The sequence below is a fragment of the Xiphophorus maculatus genome, chromosome 6 (assembly GCF_002775205.1).
Source record: "Xiphophorus maculatus strain JP 163 A chromosome 6, X_maculatus-5.0-male, whole genome shotgun sequence".
Taxonomy (NCBI): Eukaryota; Metazoa; Chordata; class Actinopteri; order Cyprinodontiformes; family Poeciliidae; genus Xiphophorus; species Xiphophorus maculatus.
In genome coordinates this window covers 7,512,914-7,540,320 of record NC_036448.1, presented here as the reverse complement: position 1 = coordinate 7,540,320, position 27,407 = coordinate 7,512,914, and the positions used below count along the sequence as shown (strand labels likewise).

Below are 27,407 nucleotides of genomic sequence, written 5' to 3'. Positions count from 1 at the left end.
GTACAAGCAATGGAAACTCTATGTTCTGTGTCTCATCAAGTATGTCCATAACATGGAAACTCAAAACAACTTCACCGTGCATCTAAATCTGATTGTACTCTGTGTTTTCTTGACTCGTCTTTTTAGACTCTGAGAGCTCCATTCCCAAATGAAATGCAAAATTGACTCTTATCTGAAATAGAGGATTTGGACCACATAAAGTAGCAGGCCAGTTCTGTCTGTCCTAATTCAGGAGTGACTTGATAATTTCCATTCTGATGATTAATATCTTTCGTAGGGTAATTTTGTTTACTCACAATCCATTTTATTTATGGTTTTGGCTATATGTGTTTTGTTTTTACTTCAGTCATTTTTTAAAATTAGTTTTGATTGTCGTGTTTTATTTTGGATATTTAAAATGTCTTAGTTCCAGTGTTAAAAGTGTTCTTTACAAAATTGAAGTTTTTTGTTTTCTTTGAGAGGGAAAACGTTCTTTGTTTTGCCATTATCAATATATTACTTAAAAATGCTCTCAAAAGAATATAATTTATCTCAATAATCTCATCATCCAGCAAAATGTGCTATTCTTCTACTACACTTTTCCCCTTCCAGTTAACTTTCCATAAATATACTTAAATATGACACCTTGTCAACTTCCTTCGTAAAAACCTTTAATGTCTTATCCTCTTTATGCAGGATGTCAATGATTGTCTGCTGGACAACTATCAATCAGCAGTTTTCCCCATGATTATGAGGGCGTAACATAAAATGTCTGTTTTAAAAGTCCTTTTTCTTGTTGTTTATCAGATATTGCAATTTTATTATAAACAAATCTTTGGTTTTTCATTGTGAACAACAAAGTTAGCAAATAAATCTTTCAAATACATCACTCTGTGAGTAATTAATATATAATATATATATCACTGTCGCTTTTTGACCTGTGTTACTAAAACACATGAGCTTTTCAATGATATTCTAGTTCAACGAGATGGATCTGAAACCTCATGTAGGTCAAAATAAATCACTCGGTTCAACAAAGAAACATATGTAGAGTCTCCGAGTTCTTAATTATGTCAAAGCTTATCAACGCCTGGCAAAAGTACTAACATTTATAGCGACTCATTACCTCCTTCCTACAAATGTGGGTCTAACTTAACCTGCTTACAACAGTGCACCGTTTCCTCTCCTCGCCCCTTCCCCCTCTCCTCACTCTGCTTTGATAGGGCGCCATCTGCAGTAAAGCAGCAGGTGATAATACGCAACGCAGGGCAGAGAGCGCTCTTCGATTCGGAGTGGGTGGCCTCAAGGATTTTTCCTCCACCTCCCGTCTTTTCAGCTTCCCTTCCATCCTGTTTGTTCCACGTTGGCTGGTAACTGCTAGCTGCAGGCGCCTTCTATTTGCCCCGTTTTGCCGCGTAGTCATTACTGACAAAGCTGGGGATCATCGTCTTCTCGAACAACGCTAGTGTTTTGAGTTGAGTAACTCGCACAGCAGCAGCAGCAGTTTAATAAAGTTGCGCCACGGTGCCTCGTAACCGCTTCAAAATAAACAAGAGCGGCGTGGTGTGAAGGGAGAAAATGAGCAACAGCTCGAGAGGAAATTGTGGATAAAACAGGAAAGGTCACGCCTCCACCTTGGCTGCGCTTCAGATATTTAAAACAAAACACTAAATCGGTAATTACCGATGTCGACCGACGTGCAACGTTTATAACGTGGTACATTTTTCAGCCGTATTGCCCAGAAATGTACAAAAGAAAATTGCACATTTTGTACTTTAGTAGTGCCAAGATTTTGGGGGGGTTTATTGCACAGTCTGAAGGTCGCATCAGATGGGTTGGCAACAGAAGTGAGCCAATGGCGAAGACTAATGTCATCCAACCGACTGAAAACAAATTAATACTTTCCAATGACAGATGCAAAAAAAAAAAGGCTAGCTAGCGAGCAAGAGTTTATTAGCAGCTAGTTAGCGGCAGCCTCAAGTCAATTGAGGCTGGCACGGCGGGACTTTGTCTTGCGGAGAAGTCCCGGTAGAAAGAGAGAGAGAAAAAAGAAAAACTATGAAACATGCACATGGAAATAATTATCATACGACTAATTGATTTATTGTTACATAGATGCTTTTGCCTCAATGCTGCTAGACCAAATCTTTAAAGCACACTTTGGGTGAAGGTAATCTGAAATTTGCTTTAACACCTGACAGATAAAGTCCTGCAAACATTCATGGCTCAACTGGGATGAAAATAAACAAGCACCGGTACAAATATCAGGCCAACTCAATAGATAATCATTTTAATTGATAATTTGAGCATACCATTTCTTTTTTTTTTTGGTTTGAACACCTATTAAAGCTTACTACTCCTGTGCGGTGTGGTCGGTAAGCGCGTACGGGTGAGCTCCCGTCATGCTGCGCTCCAGCTGCCTTATTCATTGCTGCAGTAAGGAGCTGGGGGTTGGTGTTAACTAGATTCCTCGGCATTTACTTTGATCAACTCGGCCCTCCCATTTTTACAGCCGTCTCCAGGCTATGAGTTTAATGCCGCATACATTAGCACGCACAGCAAATACAGGTACACAGAACACTTTTTCTCGAAAACTAAATTACAGTTTAGGTAATGAATAAAACATGCGCAGGCGGCGGCTTTCTTTGTACCCCGATGAAGTTCTTCATGAATCATCATTGATTTTAAATTAAAGTCATGTTCCAAACAATCATTAACAAGTATAAATGCCAAATAAAAGCTTATTAAAGGCAGACCATAATATCCCACTGTGCTAAATCGGAGATGCTCTGATTGAGCCGGGACTGGATTTGATCCTCACCACCAGAGGAGCAGCTCCTTTCACCGTACGCTGATCACAGCTGCTGATCACAAAACAAAAAAAATCTAAACGCAGTGAAACCAGATGTTTTTGTGATCAGAGATCACCACCATCAGATCAGATTAGGTTTTTGAACGCCAATGATTGGCCGATGGTACAGCAAAAGCAGGAAGAAGAGAGGTTCGATATGATCGCTTAGAAAACACAGCAGCTTGTGGACTGATGAACAAGGGTAGATGTGCAGCACAGACAGAGAGTTGGTATTCAGTTTGACCAAAAAGTCAGATGGTGGACTTTGTTATTAAGTACTGTAGTTTCATCGTCAAAAGGTGATAATTTAGTCGCCATTGTCCACATCTTCAGATCTGGTTTCTGTGCTGCTGTCTTGAAACCTACATCAAAGTTTATTTGGGACATCTGTTTGTTTTGGAAGGCTATCAGAATCAAATGACATTTTCTGAATGGAGTAGATAATGCACTCACGTCCTCTGTAATATTTGTGCAGTAGTGGGATTACTTGTTTAGGTTTCCCAAATGAAAGGTTGAGGCATTGTTGGGACTCTAGTGTCTTAAAACTGTCTACTAAGATTCCGGTAAACATGTTAGTTACAACAACTTCAACTCTTCTGGGAAGGTTGTGTACAGATATGTTCTGTCACTACATCCCAATATACTCAGGACTGTTGGTATTCACATAGATTAGGGACAACAACCACCGACTTAATGCTGTGTTTTGATTGTTGATTCTATCTTGCATTGTGTTTCTGTGTTTGTAATGATGCAAAGCACTTTGAAATGCCTTGCTGCTGAAATGTGCTATACAAATAAAATTTGATTTGATTTACAAATAGCTGAAATCGGCAAATACTTGAGACTTTAAATATGTATATACAGTATATATCTCAATATGCATTCATTTGCACGGAGGAAACAGTCTTGGCGCTGCAGATGATGCTACATGTTACATTGGCAATTTGTACTCTACATCCTGTATGAGTGCTCAGTAATCCTGTAGTCATGGTTTCCTTGAGATAAAAAAAAGTGTCACTTTTAATATGTCTGCGAGTTGAACAAGACTTGAGGGAAATACTGTGACAAAATGGGAACGGCAGAAGAGGAGACAGCAGTAAGCGGCTTATGTTAAGAGGAGGTAGTCTGAGAGAGGGGCACCGAATAGAGACTGTTCATTTTCCCCGACTTAAGCAACACTGTTTTCTTCTACTCTTTGTTACCACATTAGCACCGGCTAATTACACTCAACTGAATATATTAGACTAACTAATAACCAACAGAATCACAGAGGTGTGTGTGTGTGTGTGTGTGTGTATGTGCACAGTCCTGAGGCACTGTGTATTAGATATCGGAGGTCTGAGTTCACTACTTTATTCCAGCATCTTAACAAGCCTTTTGGGGACCATTCCATCTAAGCTCTTCCCCCACTGAGGCTAAAAGTGTTTGCACTGCCTGGATTGTGAGTGCAATATTAGAACAAGCCATTTGGGGAATATTTCATTTTAGTTTCTCCCTGTTGGGCACGAGAACAGAGAGAAAGTCACTGACTGTGAAATGAGGCTGCAATAATTGCATAAAATGAGGAGCTGCAGGAAAGAAGAGGATGTGAGAGTGTGTTTGTGTGTGTGTGTCGGGGTGTGCGGTAAGGCGTACCAGAGTCCTGAGCCAGCACTCTTCACAATGGACGTGCCAACACTGGATGGACGTCAGAGGCATCGTGTACGAGTCCTGAAGAGGAGAAAGAAATCAAGAAATTTCACCAGATTCACGAGTGACACAAGTTCCAGTCGCCAACGTCCAACCAAAACCCCGCAATGTTTCCTGACCAGTTCACAATGTCGGACCGCTGTCCATGGAACAACACAGCCGGCGGGGGGTGGGGGGGTGTTAAAAAACAAAAACCACCGAGCAAGGCAGCACAATGGGGTACGACTCAACCGTCAACCTTCGGGGTGAAACACACTCACTGACACGACATCGGGCAGGCAACAACTACAGATGGGAGGAGGGGCAGATACGGGGAGGTGAGGGAGGGGGATGCGTGGGGACAAAGCCGTGGAGAAGCACAGCTGTCTTTTCATCTCAGCGATAACATGGAGAGATGAGTTGGGATGAGTTGGTGAGGAAGAGGACGAAGAGGTGCGGGAGGTAGGAGGGAGGTAGCGCCTTACCCTCCGTAGGGGTTGTGGGAGGAGCCTCTTTATGCTGCTGCTGTAGCCCCCAATCACAAGGCCCCTGTACAGGCAGTACAGGCCGAGGGGGAGGGACTTAGGTTGCCTCTCTCCAACCTCGTTGGCCAGTGGCCGGGAGCCCGACCACACCCCTATGCTCTTGATCTCTGCGCCTGGCTTGAGAGCAGGCTTTCTCTGCGGAAGGAGGGGAGGCGGGGGGGAGGTGGGGTGGGAGTTCGGGGAGAGGAGAGTGAGGGGCGAAAGGCGGCAGCTAATCAACGAAGCTCAACTCGTCGTGCTCACCGACACTAAAGTGCAAACAGACAGGCACGAGGACAAACACACACACGGCCACACCGATTGATGCTAGAGATGGCCAGAGAGTCTGTGACTACACCGCAATCGGCTGAACCGCTTCGCCTCAGGAAGTAGACTGAAGGTTCACGAAATACTGATGAATTGACTCAGCATTAAACCAGTTCCCTCAAGGAGGAAGGCAACTTTGTTTGGCAGGTTTAATGTCAATAAAAAAAAAAAGAAACATTACATTTATCCAAGAGACAGTGCCTTGGGAATCTGCCATTGTCACCTTATATTACCTACCAAAAACAAACTCCAATTTGTTGCTAGGATTTCTTGCGACAGACCAACACATAGGTTCTCTAAGAGGATTCCCCATTGCGTGGCTTCAAACATCAGTTCATGCTGAAGAAGCATTCCCACAACACGATGGCGCCATTGTCGTGTTTCGTTGTGGGGATTGTGTGTTCAGGGTGATGTGCAGTGTTAATTTAAGACTTGGTGCTGGGGTTGCATTACAAAATATTTAGTTATCTCATCTGTCCAGAGAACCTAATTCCACATGTTTGCTGTCCCATGCCAAGCTTGCAGCAAACTGTAAACTTGATTTCTTAAGGTTTTCGTAAAATAATGTTATGCTGTTCTTCCAAAAAAAAGAGGACAGGTTAATGGACTGTGTGACTGTAACAGATTCTCACACCCCAGGTGATGACATCTGTAGCGGTTGCTTTACATAATACTTTTCTTCCCCACCCTTTAAGTTTAGCTGGACAGCCATGTCTTGGTAGGTTAGGTTGTAAAACCTAAACCTGCTTTAACCTAAAGAGTTAAGGAGCTGACAAGAAACTTTTAAAAACAAAATGCCTTTTTCCTTTCTCAGGACAACTGTGGAGAAATTTATGTTGGTCTATCTAATAAAAATCCCAATGAAATTGAGCAAAGTTTGTGGTTGTAATGTGACAAAATATGAAAGCTTTACTGCATAATAATTCTGTAACTGCATTGTTTTCCAAGAATATTAGCTACTATTAAACAACTATCAGTCTAGCAATAGGTTTGTGCTTAGAAATATTTTCAAGAATCACTAAATTTCCAAAAATGACCAGTAGGTGGGGGTAGGAATCCACTGCAGATGCTGTGCTGGAGCACTAAGCTGCTTAGAGGAAGGTAGAATAATGTGCCAACATGGTGGCAGCAGGAATAAATATGTTTTAGTAAAATCACGAGACAATGATATAAACGTTCTTATTCATAAAGTAAATTATTACCATGGAATATGTATAAATGTTGCTCATATAATCCTGAGACAACTGAGACAACTTCATAGTTATTTTTTTATTATCATTTTTATGCATCGGCTGTGATGCTTTCGGCGGAAACCTCCGCCTCCTTCAAAAATCCGCCCGATCCCTGGCAACAAGTGAGACTAATCTGATGACTTTTAGATCAGACAACGTGACAGGACAGAGACAACCTAAAGACAGACAGAGGCAGATTAGATGGAGGAGTGTGGACACATATTTGCGTTTCTCTGCAGGGCCCCCGGAGTGTGAGAGAGATAAGGGACAGTGACAGATGAGTGGCGAGGAGACGCGTGTCCATGGGGCAGTGAGTGATCAATCGCTGTGCCTTGCCCTCCGTGTCACCTCAGGCACTAAGCGACCTTTAGAGAGCGCAGGCGTTGGTAATTACCCGTTTTACACACACGTGCGCGCGCAGACACACACAGAGGGACAGAATGCCAATGCTGAACTGTCCACAAGCTTGAAGGATGACAGAATGGGTACTTGATATAAAGTGGGGAGGACAAACACCGATCACGGGATGTAACTTCAGCTGGAAGGTGTCTGATGAAACATGAATATTGTCCCCTTCTTCTGATAATACTGATTGATGAATTTCCATTAAAAACAGCTAAACAACAGAGCACCTTAGCGCTGACTCAGCTGCCATCATGCACGGCTAACATACAAAAGCAACAATTTCACACTCTTCCTTTGGGTTTAAGCTAGCAGGTAAATTGTTGACTAGATCATGAGTATCACGCAGACAGTTCCATCAACTTGCGGGGCCATGCAAGGGCTAAACCCACAAAGTATACATAAAAGCACAAAAAAAAAGTCAAAGGTAAATATAGATGTTACTCATAGCATGCAAATGGGGGTAGAACAAGCAAGCCACAGGCAGGCTACAAGATAATGTGGAGTCTGTGGAGTTCTTGAAGAGCAATATGGAAAATGGTCAGAGAAAATAGCCTTCAATTAAAAAAAAAAAGCAGATTTTGCCTCAAATTCTTAATAAGATTTCCTCAGTTTTGAGGAACTGAATTGATTGATATTAAAACTTTCAAGGTGTCTTGCATAAAGTATTCACACCCCTTGGCCTTAGTCACAGACAGTTATTAAAAATTAACAAATTTAGCTCTGGACTTTGAGTGGACTGTTGCGTGGATATGTGCAGCTCCTCCAGAGTAACCTCATGTAGTTAATTCTCTCCAATAAAAATAAGCATGCGTTGAAACATCGAAACTCGTTTTATGTTTTGTGGTAAAATGTGGGAAAGGACAGGGAGTGTAGGTACTTTTGCAAGGTGCTGTGGCTGAGGCGAGATGCGCAGCCTGGCGGACAGCTAGGAAGATTTGCTCACCATGCAGATGAGACACTTGTACCGGTCTCCCCGAAGGATCTGCTTCTCCAACTCTCGGATTCGGGCCTTCAGAGCCTCCATAGTGGTAGCTGTTGATTCTTCCTCTGTCACCCTGCGTCACAAGGGGAAAAATAAATAAATAAATAAGAGTAGGTACTCAAGTATTATGGAAATTAGTTTATAGCTATTATGAAAATGTGGATGTTATTGTATTTATTGTTTATTTGGTTTGAAACAATAAATAAATCAAGTGCCAATGTTTAGTTTGTCATCCGAACCAAACTAAACCAGTGCAGTTTAATGTTGCTATCTAATAGCCCAAATAAAAAAAACAGATGGTCCATTTTTAATTTTTCATATTCACATGTGAATTTATTTGTTTTTAAATAACTCAAAAACAAAATGTCATGTAATCTGGAGAAAGCTTTAGCTGCCATTTGATGAAAACATGTCACATGTATATGTAAATAAATACAAAAACCATTTATTTATCAAAAACTTTAATGTATATCTATATAAATTTGGAAACTTTTTTCCCCGATTACATGCCATTTTTTAAACAACTTATTAGACATTTCTTACTTTTCCATGTTTTTCATGACCACATATGGACTAATTTCAATTAACTCAGATAAATTTAAAAAAATAGTCGATATACATCTCCAGCATCTCTCAATTAATATCCATAAATCTGCTAGTCCAAGGAAAGTTTAACTTCCTTGGCATTTATGCTGAAACATCTCCATGTTTTTATATTTCCATTTGCCCATGTCACTTTATGATCCTGCCTCTCTATTTCTGGATCTTCACATCCGTACTCTCACTCCTCTTGTTGTCCTTTATTCCATCCGTTTTCTCTTTCTTCCTGCCCGTGAGCAGCCCTCTGACTAATGTGCATCACCATACCAGAAAATGTGCATTTAACACTGTTCAGCAGCATATGAAGCAGCCATAACCGAATCAATACCGACCGCAAACGTTGATGATAATTCGGCACAGCGAGTCGCGGGCACACGAGCCGGCTGATGTTTATTACAGCCGTCCGTTCGCTCGCCGCCGCCGAGATGCAGCGACAGTGTTCGTGTGTTACGAGGAGTGTGTGTATTTATGGTGATGTGGTCATTCTGCAGCCTGATAGCTTTGCTGATCTATGGTATTGATCTGGTGGGGGAAGGACAAGCAGAGAGGAGGAAGGGACAGTAAACGCAAGCAGTAAGTAGCTGTGTGTGTTTGTGGTGTGGAGGGGGTGCAAGATATGGCTCCATTTCCAACAAACGCAGCAAAGACAAGAGGATAGTGAAAGACTTTCTCATTTGTCTGTCGAAGTTTAAAATCAAATAGTTTTAGCTAACTTATACTTTGGTATATCAGCAATAAATAGTTGATGTATTAATCAGAGGAAGTGATGGAATGACCAATTTTCTCCAGATGCATGAGCATAGAATAATTTAATGCTAGCCCTCTCACCTGTTTCTCTTCACTGCTGGTCAGCTAACAAAATAAAAAAATCTACTAGTTCTTTTTTCTCACACTTACAGAAAAGATAAACCTGACTGGTCAGAAATGTTTCTGCTTGCCATAAACACAGGCAGTCACACTTTGGGAATGTTAAAAGAACCATTCATAGCTCGAATTAGCGTAACACTGATTAAAAATAGCGTTGTCAGCCTACTAACCGGCTGGCAAGCTGTTTTATATAAAAGCAATTGGCGCAGGTGATTCACTTTTGTGACATCAATAAACGGTTGTATATTTTTCAAGGTTAACCATACCGTAGGAATCACCAGCCATCTAAAAGGTATTTCAACAAAATACATTTTAAGTATGTGAACATTTCATGAATGAGGTGCCACCAAAAACCGCACAGTTAACTTGAGCTAACTGGGTTTATGACTAAAACGTGTAGAATCATTTGTTGCAGCCAAGTTGTTTTTAGTCGACTGTCAATAAAGAAGCCAACTAATACTAGAATAAGAAGTAGTTTTTCATGAACATTTTCCACTACTACCTATTTGACTCTGTTATAAGGGTTTTCCACTAGTATCAGTTCTGTGGTATCGACCCCTTCTTCGCTGAGGATCCTAATGCGCCAAGTCGGAATGAAAATGGGACGTCAGAAGACGGCACTTCTTTAGCGTATTTGGTCTCACTGTCCACAGCCTTTCCTGGCTTTATTCTAGCTTTCATATCCTCCATTGTTGTGTTGTGTTTGTGTCCCGTAAAGATCGTGTCATGCCACTTTTTAGACTCCGGGGCCACCCAATTACATGAACACCCAACCCACTAGAAAGCTGTTGCTCAATCGTAATAAAAAACAACAACCAGAGTTAGGTTGAGCCATGCAGCTAGAAAAGGACCTTAATGAGTTGCAAACCCTCTCATATTAATAGCGAAGACTCATTCCACCAGACCAACTCATGCTGACATTGCCAATAAACATTTATTTGAGAGACCGAATTCACTTGGTTTAAGTTTTGTGTACTTCACTATCAAGAAATCTTGTTGCATGACTTGTCTTAAAACTCAAAGATATTGAGTTAACACCTTTTTGCCATTGTATGGAACTGACCAAGAACGGTTTAGCTACTCTGGGTTCCTCCTTTTGAATTTCCAGCAGGCTGCGGAGGTCTTTGACGGTTGAGCTGCTTCAAGTCAGCGGGATCAGCAGTAAGTTCTAAGTACTTTCCTAAACATGTATGAAGAGCAGACCTGCGCCTCCCTGTAAAGCCATCATCCACATCATCCCGTGTCTATAAAGACCCAGACTGTCGTGCCACCACTGTGCCCTATAAACGGACTTACCCTCTCCTCTTATTAGTGCTGAGCTTGTAAAAAGTCATTTAGCCTTGATTAGCTCGCCAGCTTATAAAAGAGCCGCAGACCCTGGACAAAGCTGGACTGTAACTGTCCTTTAACGGTTCTATTAAGTCTCTCTGTGGCTCCGTCACCCACTGAACTCTGTGGAGGGATATTTTTCATTTTCCAAAGAGACACTATAAAAAAGATTTGGACAAAAAGTTGCTCATTTCCTCCTGACATTGATCACTTTTTCAGCACGCCGCTTTTTTAATCTCCTGTTATAAATATTTATTCAGCACACAGACAAAACAAATTGCTTCATGTTCCACCAGCGTAATAACATTAATCTTTTGGCCAGAATGTGAGCATCTAAATGAAAGCAGACAAAGGAAAAAAAAAACAAAAAACAGAGTACTTTGCAGATAGAAGAAGTTTGGAAGAAAATAATACGACTTAATCAGGCCAAGCAAAAAGAAAATAATAAAAAAGAACTTCAGGCTTAGCGGTAACCTCTCGCATGTGAAAATCCTTAAATCCTTTGTGTATTCCACTGACCTAAACCAGCTCAAGACTGTTGAGACTTTTAGCCAAAATAGAAAAACTCATGTCCCTGTTGGACACGGGTTGAGCAATCACAATCTGGATTAACCTGAAAGGTACAGTAGCCCTTGAACAGAGACGAGTCATAAATGCTATGAATTGCTCTTCTTTTCATAGGACTGCCGGGTCTATTGAAAAAGGTGTCCATGTGGAGACCAGTAATATTTAAGCTTCTTTATCCTGATAAGGCTTTAAATGAAAAGACCTGCCTTTATGTATCATGACTTTCTTAGATCTTCAAACACATTCATGTGCTGTTGAGGGTATAAAACGATAGATTGTTTTTGTCAGTTAGGAAATATAACATAATATAACATTGAAAGGGTATAAACAGTTTTACCTTTTAGTCTCAGTGGATTCAGCACTGCTAGTGCAGGCTTGCTTTGTTTGTGCTAAACAGTTTCTGTAACTACAAAACCCCAAAACATTGTCCTGCTTTGAACTGATGCATTACTTCGATTTAAATGCCAGATTGTTTAAACTTCGGTTCAACTTTATTGCCGTTCCACAGCTAATTCGGCTTGGTGTTTTCCATCTGAAGCCCTCCTCGTGGCAAAAAAAGCAAGCAGGAAAGCCCAGCAGAGACAGATAGATGGCTCTGCTTTTCCTCTATTTAGCGCTCTGTTCCCAGCATCTGCGACGTTATTTCTCATTTCATTAGTGCGTGAGGGTGTGTGTGCGCGTGTGCTTGTGTGTGTGTGTGTAGCGGGGGATTTCTACCATCCATCTCAATCAGCTCAATGTCTTCATCTGCTGTCTATCTACATTTTGGTCTCACTCTCGCTTCTGTCTCGGCAGGAGAACATACAGCGGATAAAATTTAACACAAATTAATTTGAAATCCTCTTCTGGTAAAACATTTTCGCCTTAAATAAATCTCCCAAGCATGTGCTGCTGCTGTAAATCCCTTTCGAGCATCATTCTGTGCTGCACCCTGTTAGCAAAGGCCTTAACTACACCGAGACACCATGATAAAACATTTAAGTCACTATTGATTTCCCCTGCCTCTTCCCGATGTGTGAGCAACCGCAGCAAAAGTTAAGAGGTGGGGGATTTGGGGGGACCTTGTAAATAGCTGAGAGGAATTGAGACAGAGGACAGGAAGGGAGGAACGAGAAAAACAGGACAGAGAGAGAATGGGACAGTGAAATAAAGCAAGGAAAAATGTAGAGACGACTGGGGCAGAGTCCGTGTGTGTCCCTGTGCGCGTGTGTGTAAGGGGTGGTGGGGCGCGGGGTAGAAATCTAGCTTCATCACTTCCAAATTGAGGACAGATTCAATTATTTGCAGAAACCACATGGAAATCACTCCGCATTGTTCCAGCTGGAGCACCAAATTTGGCAGCAATCGCATTGGCGGCAATGGAGGGGCCATTTATCTTGGAGGAAAGAACATCTCAGGCGATGTATGTAGGCGTGTGGGGGTGTGCGTGTGTGTGTGTATCAGTGAAAGAGAGAGAGAAAGAACTCATTTATCTTGCAGGGGAATGAGCAGGGGAACGAGGACGCCCCGGGAGGCGACCAGATCATTACCCATCTGGGATCAGAGACAGAGAGAGATTTCACCAACGCTACCTTGTGGAAAGCCACACACACACCCACACACAATGTATCAATGTAACAAAAGGAGACAAATCTCATTTTCATTTGAGGATGGAAGGACACAGAAGCCCCACAAATACGTGCATTTATAGCAAGTGAGAGGAGGAGTGAGGCGGGGAATTGTTCTAGCCAGGCACCTGACTGCTTGTTCCAATGCAATCATTCAGTACCTAGTTGGCCTCACCCTAAGTGGACACTTAGATTAAAGCGTGTTCTGCTCCAGGTGACCGCTAAAAGTCTCCAGGAGAACATCGTGTGGCAAAGCACGGCAATATTTGCTCCACAGAAGTGACAGAAAACAAAGACGAGGACAATGGTGGGAACGGAAAAGTACGGGTCCTAAGTCCAGTACTGGTCCTTTCAAACTTAAAAGAGAAGTTATTTAATTTTATTTTTTTAAATGTTTAAAGTTTCACATAGTTTCTTAACCGCCTTGAGTAATTTAGGGTGCTTTATACACCTGATCGTCAAGTACATTTGGTGTGGTTCACTTTCAGCGCACTGTGTCAAATCAACAAAATTTGAAGAACCTGTTGTTTCCTTTAGAACCACTGAAAGAAACAGCATAAAACCCTCCAAAACATGAGCACAACTTCCTTCTTAAAATGTAAACAAAAATGGAGCAGCATCAGATTTGACCAGTTGTAGAATTTCTCTTTGGTAAAAGACGACAAGCCCTTTCTCCTGCACAGCGCTAGACACGTGCATTTGTTTAGGTTGTATTATAATTATTATTAAAAACAAACACTTATTTCTGGTCTGAATAGTAGTAATATAAAGAGCTACAGTATATGTTCTATTTTCAACAAAGCCTTCCTTTCCTGACAGAAGTAGTTCTCCTTCTTTACCTAAAAGAGTAACTTGTTTGTATGAAGCACAGGCCAAAGATTCATCAGGCGCATTCTCCATGTTTCACTTCTGATTAAGAAGAAAGAGACTCTTATCAGCCACCACAAACTGTACATTAATGAATGTGAGTTCATACCACGCGTAGAGATGTGCAAGGACGGAAAGGTCTTAATTATGGTTGGTGTACGACCAGCCATCAGCTCATTGTGCTAACTGGAGGTGCAAATAAGTCAATCTGATATTTCTCGACAGGCATGGAGGCTGTTTGGAGCCTTTTAGTCAAAAATTATGTAGCACAAAATAGTTTTTGGGGTTTTTCTTCTTATATCAACTTTAATTGACTCGGAGCAGTTTTTATTGTGTGGTTTGGTTTAACATTTGCAAAGAATCTCTAATGAGACAAAACTAATTTACTTGGACTATTTTCACTAAACGTTTCTGTTCATTTTCCAGAAACATAGACTTTTCCATTCAATAAAATGCCTATGTTTGCTTTGTTTTCCTCAATTCAGCAGGTGGTGATTTTCAGTGTTATACTAAACCATATTAAACACATTTCATTCAAGTTTTTAACAGAGCAGGCGCTTTGTACAAGTCTCATGTATCTGTCTATTGCAAAAGTTAGATTTTAAGGGGTTTTTTTAAGCGTGCTGGTGAACTGGCTTAACTATTTGTACTGAATACCAGAATAGCTGCACGTTCTGTGTAAGAACCGGGCATTAGATGGATCTCTACACCTAACAAACACTCACTCTTGTCTTGACAGTGGAGTTTCTAATCAATACACCTCGAGCGGCTCGGTTTGTCCACCAATTATCCAATCTGCTGATATTTATAATGGAGAATGTGCACACCCACAGTGCTGATTAATTCATTTAAATAATCTATTCTATTGAACTGTCGCCATGGTCAAAGGGGTACATGTTAGTCAAAGCTGTGAAGACCATACCATAACTTAAGTGCTAGCAGCTGGGTGAAAATAATGTCTTGAAAAGGCAGTTTTACACCTTGAGCTTTTTTACATTTTTACAATACAACCGCAAATAATATTTTATTTAGGTTTCTGGTGACACAGTACGTCTCTACAAGCTTTCCACATCTAGCAGCTGATGTCTATGCCTGCTCTTCATAAAATTTCGCAATCTAAATCAAATATTTTGCAAATGTTGTTACATGACAAAATGTGGAAAGGTCAAGAGAAAGGCATCCTTTTGCAACCAAGCAGGAAGGTTGATGAAAGAAAACTATCTGGATGCTGAGAAAACACAAGGCATAAATGCAGAAAGACTACTAAGCAATTCACATAATCCTGGCTTTAAATTTTGATTGTTGCTATCTACGTTATCATGTTTCCATGTTTGATTATTAGACTGTCACCTACTTTTCGATCTCGCTGTTTTTACAGGTACGTGGAGCATTTGAGGAGGAGGAGGATGATGATGAAGGAGTGCTGGGGTCTGTCTTGCTGCTCTCCCCGTTGCTCGTTGAAGGCATCTCTGTGGTCGCAAAAAAGGTAACAGTTATTTATAAATTCCTGTCTATCACAGTTGCCTGCCACAGATCTCCATTTCAGTCTGCCTGGAACAATAATAATGTTGTCGTTTTTGTAATAGCACAATTAGTGCTTTACTTACCATCGTTTGCCCACTTGGAGAACTCGGGCGTTATTCTGTTGGAAGGCATCCCGCCGCTGCAACAAAATAGCACAACCATCAGCATGTACAACAGCCCGTGTGTTCTTTCCATTGTGCAAAGTATAGTATTTCATCCACTATCTAAGCTTCCACCTAATTGTTATGCTAATTTTAAGCAAAAGTTTTTAAATATTGTAAAAAAAAAAAAAAAAGAAGCTGAGGAAAATGCAAACTAGGTATGTTCGTCTACTGGCTTGGAGCAAATCAACAAAGAATCAACCAGAGCGTAATTTTGTCAGACGTTGAGCTACAGTGTAATGAACAATATGTAAGGGCTGCAAAGTAGGATTAATCACACATAAAAAAAGAAAGTTCACTCCTTTGATTCAAATTTTACCGCCACCATTAACTGTTTCTAATAGAATACTTCGAAATGCCCATAAAAATAAAAAAAATAAAAACCCGTTGAAAACACGGCTAGCGTTTTGCTGAAGACGTCGTACTTGAGCACAGCTCCTCGTAGCGCCTCCCTCTCCCGGGCTTCTCCTTGGTCCTCCCCGGCTCCGGAGCAGGGGATGATGTCGGCCTCAGTGTACTGGGCCTTCCCGTACTCCAACGTGTCGTCTCCGTCCACGTCAAGGTCAGCGTCACTGTCCGCCGCGCTCTCCTTGATACTGCATGTGGCGAATCCAGTTCCTGTGGAGAGAGAAAGACATTTTCACACCAATACTTTAAGGATGCATTCACATCAGCCCCATTTAGTCCATCTAAAAAACCTGGGGCTCAGTTCAGTCGAAGTGAACTCTGGAGCGGTTCAAATGCATATGATGCAAGCAGACTGGCGACCTCTCCGAAAGCAGGAAGTAAACTATAATACAGGGAATTCTGGGTAAATGGAACCAAAACATACGTGAGAGTCTTAAATGAGTGAGAGAAATGGTTTGTAGTCTTTTACCAAAGACAAAAAAGAAATCCTACAGTTGCTAAAATCTGATGCCACTCTATTTTTGTTGACATTTCATGAAGAAGGAAGTTATGCTCACATCTTCTAAGGTTTTTATGTAATTAATTTCCTTCAGTAGTTCTTGGTACAGTCACCATAGACCAGGTGAGGGCAGGTTTTAAAATAGTTTAGATTGTTTGACACTGCAGTGGACAACCATCAGCTGAAAATTTAGCAAATATTGCAATTTAGGTCTCCAGAGAAACAGAGTCTACTGGACAATTGGTTGTGAAAACACCCTCAATTAGCATATTGGTTAAAGGTGCCTTTGACTACTGGTGCACGAGAGAGTGGACCATTGTTCTTAATTGTCCCATGACTTGATATACTTTCAATATCCAATTAGAAGTAGAACATATATTTTTACACACAGAGTATAAATATGGAAAATCAAAATCTCAATGGTTTACAGTTTTGATACAATGTTTGCCCTTTTTTTTGAATCATTAAGGGTTATTTAAAGCCCCCAACATAAACAACGTACTGCTTGATGACGCTGGAAACGACCTAACTTTCTGAGACGGCTAAAGCTCATCTTAAACTTAACTTCTCTGCAAATCAACTTAAAGACTTTCAGAAACCCGGGTGACAAATGACAAAAAGAAGGAGATGAAGACTGACTCGTTACCCATCAATCTTTGAGAAGGAGACGGGTGTGTACGTGTGTATGCGTGTGTGTGAATGGCACCTGTATAAACCAAGTAATGAACGCTCAGACAAACCCTTACCGCTGCCTGACTGCTCCCTTCAGCTCTACTTAACCAAGGAGTTGGCTCTGTGTGTTTGTGTCCGTCACTTACAGGTGTCTTTTCCATGTTTGTTTGAGACTGTCTGTCCCTCTGTCACTTAGGTCCTATCTCTCCAATCCTTCCAAGGTGTGTGGGGGTGTGTGTGTGTGTGTGTTCACCTGTCACTTAAACTATGTCTATCTGCAGCACAAAAGTAGTTGGGGGTGTGTTTGTGTTCAAATGTGTATATTACTCAGACCCTTTACCGTTAGGGCTGCATGCGTGTGTGTTGCGCCTGAAACCGTTGGTGTGTGTCAGCCCGTGACAGGCCTGACAGCCATCTTATTTACACCTATTCCAATTTCTACAAGCTCTCAGGTGGACTAGTGGGCTGCCTATGAGTGTCCGTGGGGGGAGTTGAAGGTAGAACCAGACGGAGCTGACACCCATCCTGTTTAACCCGCCTGTGTGAGTCCCAACACTAGACTTCCTGGAACAGTTGCCATCAGCGAACAACTGCATCTCACTCCACTGCGGGGTCTTTGTCAGAGAGCAACACAGTCGACTGAGCTCGCCCGAAAGCGTTCTCTACAATACAGCCAACAGATTGCCCTCACATTTAACTCGGGAATTTATAGAGGTAGGTACATGAGCATAGATGAGGATAATGTATGGAATGACGTAAAGATGCCAACATAAACATAGTTTTCAATGTATTTTTAGTCTGAGGCGTCATACTCATGCAGACGATTACAACGCAAAGTAAACCTACAAGTTTCTTTAGCTAGGGAAACCACGCAACTGGGAAAAATGGGGCGGGTTAAACAACAAATTCAGTCGGCTTGATGTGCCCCGGACTTGAAGATAGAGTGTACTCAAAGTTGAGATCATAAGAGCTGAAAGAGGCCGACAGAAAGAATTTGGCTGTGAGGGAAATCCTTTTATGAATGGATGACAAAACAACTGTGACCAGAGACCAGAACTGAAGATGTGATTAGCGTATGCCTCATACAGCATGCCAGGAGAAGCTGTTCATATCAAGATGAAAGTGGCATGGTTTGGAAATGTTTTACTTAAGCAGAACCTAGCCCACTCACCATCATAGAAATGGGCATAGTTTAATGATTTATTGAGTTAGCATTTTTAAGTGCAGTTACATTTCTTTTTCTTTTTTCAGAGATCCATAAGACAAATCTCCGCTTGGCTTCCTCCATCTTCATCGTGAGTATTGTAATTTGTTGAGTATCTTTCAGGTTTAATGTCCTAATTTTAAGCCAACAGGTTGAAATTTATCTAAATTAAATTGACTGATAATGGTTCAGGGCTCTAGAGTAAAACCAATTTGGTCACTGATGAGATCATGTCACAAAATGTTGAAGTCGCACCAGTGCGCCAGTCATTCAAGAGAAAAATGAAGAAGTCTCTGACAGGCCAGCTTCCTGTATTCAACAACAGACATATATATCTCCAATGGTGGTCTAAACCAATCAGAAATAGTGTTTCTGCTTCAAATAAATACATTTTATTTCCTAGACTGATAATTAATCATTTACATGTTAATGTTGCAAAGTTAAGTGTGATGCACCTAAAAGAAAAAAAAAAAAAAGAGTAAGGTGCACCAGTCGCTGAGGTTTCTTAGAATAAAAAAAGGAAAAGTGAATTCTGCTTTCAATGCTTCAGGACACACAGCATCTATATAAACCACACACAAAAAAATATCTGGGTCCCCCCGACATTTGTAACTGTCTTATTAAATGTGATTCAGCCCCGTAATTTAAGTATCTGCACTTCTACTGTAAACTGGATGCCTCCTGAGCCGACTGGGAGTGAATACACACACCGTAAATGTGTGGCAGTGTGTTCACCGCCAGGGTTGGTGCGGCCTGTTTGCTCTGAATGTGTGTGATCCCCCTGTTCTTCTATCTGTTCCTCTAAGCAGTCTTGGCAGGCCAATCTAATCTGGCCAGGGAAAGGTCAGCCACACTCTAACTGCCTTTCACTCACATTATGTATCAACACCCCCACCCCTGTCTTTACTTTTCTTTTTTTCTTCTTCTTCTTGCCTCATTTTCCATTTTTTCTTCCCTTCCGCACAATTAGCTTCTTTTTTTTAAACTTCTCCAACATATAAATTTGGTTTTTTTTAACTGTTCTCTACTGTGTTTAGCCCATCTTAATAAACAGCTTGCTAGCCAAATCATCTGAATCAATACTTCCTCCACTCCTCGATCTGTCTCATTATCAAAGCCCCCTCCCTGCAATATCGCTGACTCTTTAACATGTTAACTACATATTTCCTCCTCTGTGTTGTATGGTTCGTGGCAGCAATGAAAGAGAGCCTCAATTTACATGCATGTCAACACAACAAGGCGACAAGCGCAGATCTGAACAGGCGGGCACGATCAAAGGCCTCATCAGGCCGACCGGCAGCTCGCCTCAGCCAATCCAATGACCTCGGCAACATCTTGTTTCCATAGCAATTATCGGGACCCCCTAAGAAGCCGAGAGGAGGCATGTCAAAGGTGATCACACTATCTCCCTGCCATTTACAGGTCACACAGAGAGAGGGAGAGGGAGTGTGAGGGGAGGGGAGAGAGGAAGCCAGACACAAAGACATGAGACGGTCATCTTTGAAGTTCATGTACAAAGCGGAGATTTGTCCTCTCCTCAATCCTTCTGGGCCAACTGAACCGGCAGTAATCCTCCTCCTCTCCTCCAGAGTGTCTCGGGACGGCCTGGTATCGCAGCTCGAGATCTGTCTGCTGCTGCTTCCCTTTCAGAAAGTATTTTTTTGGTTCACATTTTTAGCCATTTTCAACCCTAGAATATTTGTTAAAAAGGTGAAGAAATAAAACAGGCTCTGTGTTGAACTAATTACCTTATTTATTCCTCATCCGTATTGTGTCTTAATTTGCAGAAACATCTTAGAACTAGTACAAGTCATCAGCTGAGGTGAGGCCTTGAGTCCTTGGTCATAAATTATCTTTAAAAGCCATCATGGTTTCGAAGCCTCCCTTACATAAATCATGTTGCTATCAATCAATCAATCAAATTTTATTTGTATAGCACATTTCAGCAGCAAAGCATTTCAAAGTGCTTTACATCATATCAAACACAGAAACACAATGTAATATAGAATCAACAATCAAAACACGACATTAAGTAAACTTCCATAAATAAATTTGCAATTGATTACGTTTCAAATACAATCCTAGACAGGTGGGTTTTTAGTCAAGATTTAAAGGATTTTAGATTTTAGTCAAGATTTTAGTCAGTGTTTCAGCTGTTTTACAGTTTTCTGGAAGTTTGTTCCAAATTTGTGGTGCACAGATGCTGAATGCATATGACTCAAAAATATTATGCTGATTTAAAGAAAATTGGAGGCGGACACATTTTAATGCCCATCGTCCGGTTCTTCATCGACCAAACTGCTATCAAAGTGGTTAAAGAGACCCAACATAGATATTAAAAGTTATTAGTTGACATGAACAAAGAGTGTTACATGTAACTGAAAACGTCTGTTCAGTTTTGCTTTGGCTCACATCTGTGTTTCTGTTTTCCATGTACTAATGCATGTACCAGAATGTACTGAACTGTGATAAAAAAAATGAAAAAAAAGTTTTTATTCCAAAACATGACTTGAAATTGTAAAAATAAAAAAAATACAATCTTTAAAGAATTTGTCTTTTTTGCATTGTCCTTTTATTCTATGAACTACTGACAACATGTCTCTGAAATTCCAAGCAAAAAGTTTGTATTTATTTACAGAAAATGAGAAACGGTCAAAATAAGGTAAAAGATGCAGTGCTTTCAGACCTCAAATAATGCACAGAAAGCAAGTTAATATTCATTTAGGAACAACAATACTAATGTTTTAACTCAGGAAGAGTTCAGAAATCAATATTTGGTGGAATAACCAGGAGGTTTTCAATGGGGTTCAGTGCAGTGGTCTCTTCGTTTTTTCCAGAGCTGTATATATGTTAATAGTCTGGAAATTATGGAACAAATCTTTATTTACACAAAAAATTATCACTTTTGAGGTGGTGTTAGATTGAACTGAATTGATAAGAAAAGAAAAAAAAAGACTACATCATTCCAGTCATAACTTCATTTGCATTTCGCACCAACACAAAAACTTTGTAAAGTGACCAGCAGTATGAGGGAAAGTTAGGGCGTAAAATCTGTCCACTTTGCAGCTTGCAGAAACAGACCACCAGACAGATAAAGACAACTCTATCTGAGTTATACGGGTTCTTTCAACCCGCCTAAGCCGGTGTGAGACACAGGGAAGTCTTCACTCACAGACACTTGAATCATAAACTGATCTTGTTCGATCCCCCCCGACCCCCCTCACGTCTTTCTTCCCCGGCCTCTCAAAGGGAGAGAAGGATGGTGGCACTTCACAGAGGAATAGTCTCTCTCTTCATCTTGCCAGCTGAGAAGGACCCCTCCCCCCACCCGTAACGTCTCTATATCCGTTTAGCCGGTCGTGAGCTCCAGAGAGCCCACTGGATGCAGCTGTGTGTGTCAGAACCACTGAGCAGCTTTCAAGACAAAATCCACCTTCTGAGCCTTCTGTCAAGATGGAAGAGTGCGCGCGCGTGTGTGTGTCTCCGTGTTTCAAGTCGCTCTCCCCAGGCCACCTCGGTTATCTGCGTCGCATCACAAGGTTCCCTATTAGAGCGCGACAGAAGGGTCCGGGGCTGTGGCTGCGAACTTTAAACAACGTGAAAGGCAGACGGACGGATGGAGGGAGCGCCCGGGAGACGGATGAAGAGGGGCTCCATCCACCTCCCTGCCCCCTAAGTGCCTCACTTTGTGGTGTTTTAGTTGAGACTTTAGCATTGATCTGTCTTGTCTCCACTTGGCAAGCAGAAGAGAGGAAGGGAGGCAGGTGAGGCCCCAGCATGTGTGTTTAACAACAGATCGAACGCAGAGAGGGACACATGAAAGCGGAGATGAGGAGCCTGCAGCTCCGTCTGCCTCGCATCGCCGCGGTTTGCTTCAAACTGACCATCTATCTCTCCGACTTAAAGAGATACAATGAAGATAAAATGTGGGATAATTTTTGTCTAAATCAGGATGAAGGCAGTTCATGGATCCAGTTAACAGAGCAAAGATTTGTCTCGAGACATTTTTGGGCTCGTTAAAAACAGCCCTTGTCGGGTAAATTATTATTTTAGATGTTATTTTTGGGCACATAAAACAAGCTTGAATTTATGGAAATCCTTCCAGTTATTAGAAACAGACTATCAGAGGGCAGAAAGTAAAACGATGGACGCCCATCACTTTAAGCATTTTAAAACTACAGCTTGCAACCTACGAGCAAGATGCTTATCAGACATCTGAAGTTATCTGGTTACCAGATACCAGAAACCCCAACTTGTTATATACTAACTAGCTCTATTTGTGCCACTCTATCAAAGAGCAGAAAAGCAAAAATAATGTATAAATTCTGTTCTGAAAGCATTAACAATTATTCTTGATTTGCTGACAATTTCATAGATATTTGGTATACAAAATACTATTATACGCATGTTCGCTTGACAAGTTTATCATAATAATCTTAGATCAGACCTATATCCTCCGTTTAGGTTCTTAGAGGTTCTCCCATCTTGTTGCACTTCTCTTAGGCGAGTGGTTTTGGGATCTGAATCTGTGAATTTGATTTAATGTGGCATTTTAAACAAATTCTGATGTCTTGCAAACCAAAAAAAAAAAGGTATAAAGAAGCTCAACTGTAATTGGTTCTCATATAAAAACAGACAACCCTTTTAAGCAAAACTAATCTAAAGAAGATAAAGTATTTATGAAATTTACAGAAGCTAACAAAAGTAGGGAATCATATTGAGCTAAGTGCTTGCACATAAGGTGTGCTGTGTCCCTGAGCTGCTGCTGCTGCTGCTACTGCGCTCCCCAATGACCAGCTCTCCTATCTGGCTCTATAATTGCATTTCTGGGCACACACACGAAGCGGTGACCAGCGGGTCAATTGCCCAGCTAAATGTGTTTTCCTTCCCTTCGCACAGAGGGTTGAGCGGGGTTCAGACGAGCCGAGCCGGACTGACCCCGGAACCGCCCGCGCTGACGCTAGACCACAGGTACCATTACTGCTCTCCGGTCACATTGGACGCCGGTCTCGGAGAGCTAACGCCGCTCACATTGGACAGCGGAGCGCTGAATGATGGATGAGCAGGGAAACAAAAGAGGAGACAGACGGACGAGAGAGAAGAGGAGGGAACAAACTGCTGGAACTGAGTGTGGCGCCCGAGCTCAGAGAGGTCAGTCAGTCAGCCGACCAGACACCTACACCGTCAGAAAGCCCACACACACACAAACACACACACACGCCTTCACGGCAGTACCACGCTGTCTGGAGTTGGTGGGAAAAGCCACTAACAAAGAATCACATCAGATGCGTCTGTACCTCTGAAGCCTCCCTCCAGTAAGGCCGTAGCTCTGATCCTTTTCTGCCCCGCCCATTCGTACTCGTCGAAGCCCCGCCCGTTCTCGCCGTCCATGTCTGCGGAGTCTTCGTCGGCCAGAGCCCCCTCGCGCTGGCCCACAAAAAACAAACAAATAAGGACCCATTTTAAAAAGAGGACAGAATGATTCAAAGAAAATTGGCTAAACGTGAATTTATTTTCTCTCCGCACTCTTTCAAGGTTAAGGATTCGATTTGGTGATAGACCAGATATCCATAAAAACTTTACCTGTACTTCAAAACTGAAACCAAAATTTAATGCTGCCTTGTTTTTTTTTAATACTAATAAGTCCTACTTGAAATTCACCAAGCTTTCACTGTTATATTTTATAGACATCAATCTGCTGCAAACATTCAACAAAGACGTTTACCTGCATGCATTTAAACTACACAAATTTAGTTCATTTAATAAACTTAAAATGAAAGATTTCACGGGAAACATTTCTTTAAAATGTTTGAGATAGAATGCTTTGCAAAAGTATTCACACACCTTCACACTGTGACAGATTCCTACCACAAAATTCAGTGTGTTGTATTAGGTGACAAACCAACAAAAGTAATGAAAAAATGTGAAATGGAAGAACAATAATTTAAGGTTCAGGATTTTTTTTTTCCAAAATACAATGTATAAGTATCAAAATAAAAAACAAACAACAAAAAAAAGGACCCAAAAAACATGCAAATTTCTGAAAGAACAACATAGTCAAAGCTGTAACTAAGCCAAAACTAACAAAAAAAACCTTTTGTCTTTAAATATGTTCTACCCAGAACTCCTCAAGTGGGATAGTTGCAACTTTATGTGGTACAAGTTTAGCCGAAAAATCTCCCATTAAGCAAATTTTTCTGTCAAAATATTATTCAGTAAATCCAAAAAATAGTCAACAGATCAGCCTTACGCTGTACTGATGTTAAGTCGAGCAAAAAGATGGAGCTTTTCATAAAAAAGAAATGTTTTTTTAGGTGCAGATGCATCTTTTGCTACAAATGATCAACAGTATACTTTAGCTATGCTATTGGATTTTAGTTAAAAACTGTTATTTTTGTTTTCTTTATTTGCATCTTTTGACATATACCTAATATTGTACAAAAATGTGTGTGGGGTTAAATGAAAAATCTGCAGAATGTGCCAACCTTTGTCTATCTTATTAGTCATCTCAATAATCATAAAGATGAATCGATTACTAAAATAATTGTGAGGTGCAGCCCTGGTTGACATAACTATTACACCTGCACGCCACAATTCTGTTGCAAGAATATTCAATTGTTAGAAAGGTATAGTCAAAGTCCAGATGGAAATCGGGAGGCAAATCTGAAGCGAGACTCAAAAGCACCACTCACAGAGTTTCTCCATCCAATTTGAGCGAGCAGGGGAGACTTTGCAAAGATGCATGGACAGACATTTCACTCTCTTAATGTCGAATATGTGACATTATTAAATCCAACTGAATTGGAATGAATACTTTGGCAAGGCCGTGTACGCTAGAATCCTTTCACTGTTGCAACAAATGAAAAACAATCATGCCGGGAGATATTAGTATCTCTGGGAGGTTTGACGGCTGGCAATCAGTGACATGAGATAGAGAAGAAGTTCATTAGTAGCAATGATTTATCTCAACATCTACTCTAGAAGAGGCGACAGCTGTTAAGTAAATACTAAAGACAAAGCTGGGACAGGTAGTGAGGGCTACATCTAAAACCGTGTCACATGGGATAACCTGCAGATGAGAGCCGACTCGTTTAAAACACCGGCACGCAGAAACAGACTGCACGAGTCCGGTGTGAATGTTACCCCTTTGCGCTCAAGTCATTCGCAGCTGATCCGATATGATTGTTTGTACAGTACAGCATGGATGAGACTGCTCAGAATCTACAGGAAGTAGAGAGGTGAGTGGGAAAAGAGGGGGAAGACATAGGCCGTCCAGGTGGGGGCGGTAGGCAGGGCAGGGGGTCTAGGGGCCGGGATTGTACTACCTGGATCAGGCATTGTTCCACATGTCTACTCATCTCCTCCTCGCTCCCAGCCAATGGGGCGCTGCACAGCGGACATACCTGCCCCCCCTCCTCAGGCTTCCTCCTCTTCATCTTGCCTATACGAGCTGGAGCAGAGGGACAAGGAAAGAGAGGGGATAAAAAAAAAAAAAACAACAAATAAATATACTTATCTTGGAATGTCTGCACTGAGTTCTTCACAAACCTATACCGTTTAGGGCTGCAACTAACAATTATATTAGTTATCAAATAATCTACTGATCATTCTGACAATTAATCGATTATTCTGGCTATTAATTAATTATTTGAACAACTAATCGATTATTTTGATGATTAATCAATTGTTTTTGACGATTAATCTGATATTCTGACGATTAGTTGTTTATTCTGCCGATTAATTGATTATGCTGACAACTAATCGATTATTCTGACGGTTAGCTGATTATTCTGACAATTAATTGATTAATCAGATACAAAAATTTGGCAAATTCTGTAGATTTTTCATTTAAGCCATCTGCATAGATTAGAAATACATTAAAAGATACAAATAAATTATTCAGTTAATTTTTAAATAAGAAAATAACCATTCTACTCCCTAAAATGCAATAACACAACGATACTTTAGCAAATCCAGTGTCTTTGATTAACTGGATATCAAAAGGTGCTTAGAAGGAGATTTTTTTTTCAGTAGTAAACTATGATATTTAAGCAGTTTGGCAAGGACATGTTTACAGAAAGTATTTTTTTAAATCTTGAATTAAAGATGTATATATTTTCTGTACAGTTTTTTGAGTCTGTGTACTCCAGTTAGCAATTAATCGATCACTAAATTAGTTGACAATTATCTCAATAATTGACTAATCACAATTAACTATTTCAGCTCTAATGTCGTTGATTAAAGATGGCTGATCTGCTCAAACTTGCCACCTTCTGGAACATCTTCAGAGAGAAACAGCTGGATGCGACGCCCTCAATTCCTTTCCACTCTTCTCTACATCAGTGCCTTTGCTCTATTCCTTTTTTGCTTCTCTGTCATGGCATCCCCCCCGCGCCCCCACCCAAGCCTCAGCCTCCACCCCCATCCACCCACACATTTAATTAGAAATTTAACAGGGCCAAACAGCCGTGATTGAACCCTGAGTCTCTGTCGTTTTTTCTTAACTGCAAATGGCGCGCGGGGACATTAATTTTTAGCTGGCTGGGAAAAGCAAAGCAGGCCAAGAGGGATTGCAGCAACTGACAGAGGGAGGAGAAGAAGAAGAAAGAGGAGGAGGACATAAGGCAGCATGCCATAACTGCGGGGCAAGAGTGTGGAGGGAGCGAAAGAAGAAGGGGCTTCCATGCAATTTTTCTTCCTGACATTAATCAAGAGAAGCACTGTTTAAAGAGGAGAGGAAAAGGCTGCTAATTACGTGCAGCTCAAACCTTTAAGTCCCCTCATGGAGAGAACTTCTCAAAATGCCAGATTTAAAAAGTGCCTTGTAAAACAACTGTGGTTAACAAACACAACGTAGAACTTAACGTGAAGTTCAATATTTACAAAAAAAAAAAAAAAAAGACATGCCTTTCAGCTGTTTTCTCACACCAAAATCTGGAAAGTGTGATGTGCATTTATTTTCACTGTCACTGATGCGAACCTGTTTCGTCTGTTCACAGTATTTTCTACCAGCTCTTAGCATGTTTCCCTTTGATCGCTTCAAAATAGCTCCAGCTCAAATCAGCCTGGATGGAGACCATCTGTGAACGTCACATGTCACAGTTTTTGCAACACAGATTTCCAACTGGGTTGAG

At 41.1% G+C, this 27,407-nt stretch overlaps 1 protein-coding gene across 3 annotated transcripts in view; it reads right to left on the bottom strand.

The window, feature by feature from the left end:
* rnf220 (ring finger protein 220) overlaps positions 1 to 27,407 on the bottom strand; it is a 195,503-nt gene that overhangs the window by 2,396 nt on the left and 165,700 nt on the right. For 2 of the 3 annotated variants that reach the window (XM_023335200.1, XM_023335201.1), the window contains 7 exons: positions 25,599 to 25,723; positions 23,571 to 23,700; positions 15,916 to 16,108; positions 15,413 to 15,468; positions 15,160 to 15,274; positions 7,930 to 8,041; positions 4,466 to 4,540 (listed from right to left, as the gene is read on the bottom strand). In XM_023335200.1, the coding sequence (XP_023190968.1) occupies positions 4,466 to 4,540; positions 7,930 to 8,041; positions 15,160 to 15,274; positions 15,413 to 15,468; positions 15,916 to 16,108; positions 23,571 to 23,700; positions 25,599 to 25,723 (806 nt within the window). Of the gene's footprint in view, positions 1 to 4,465; positions 4,541 to 4,983; positions 5,179 to 7,929; positions 8,042 to 15,159; positions 15,275 to 15,412; positions 15,469 to 15,915; positions 16,109 to 23,570; positions 23,701 to 25,598; positions 25,724 to 27,407 lie in introns of all 3 variants that reach the window. The other variant, XM_023335199.1, reaches the window with a different exon arrangement.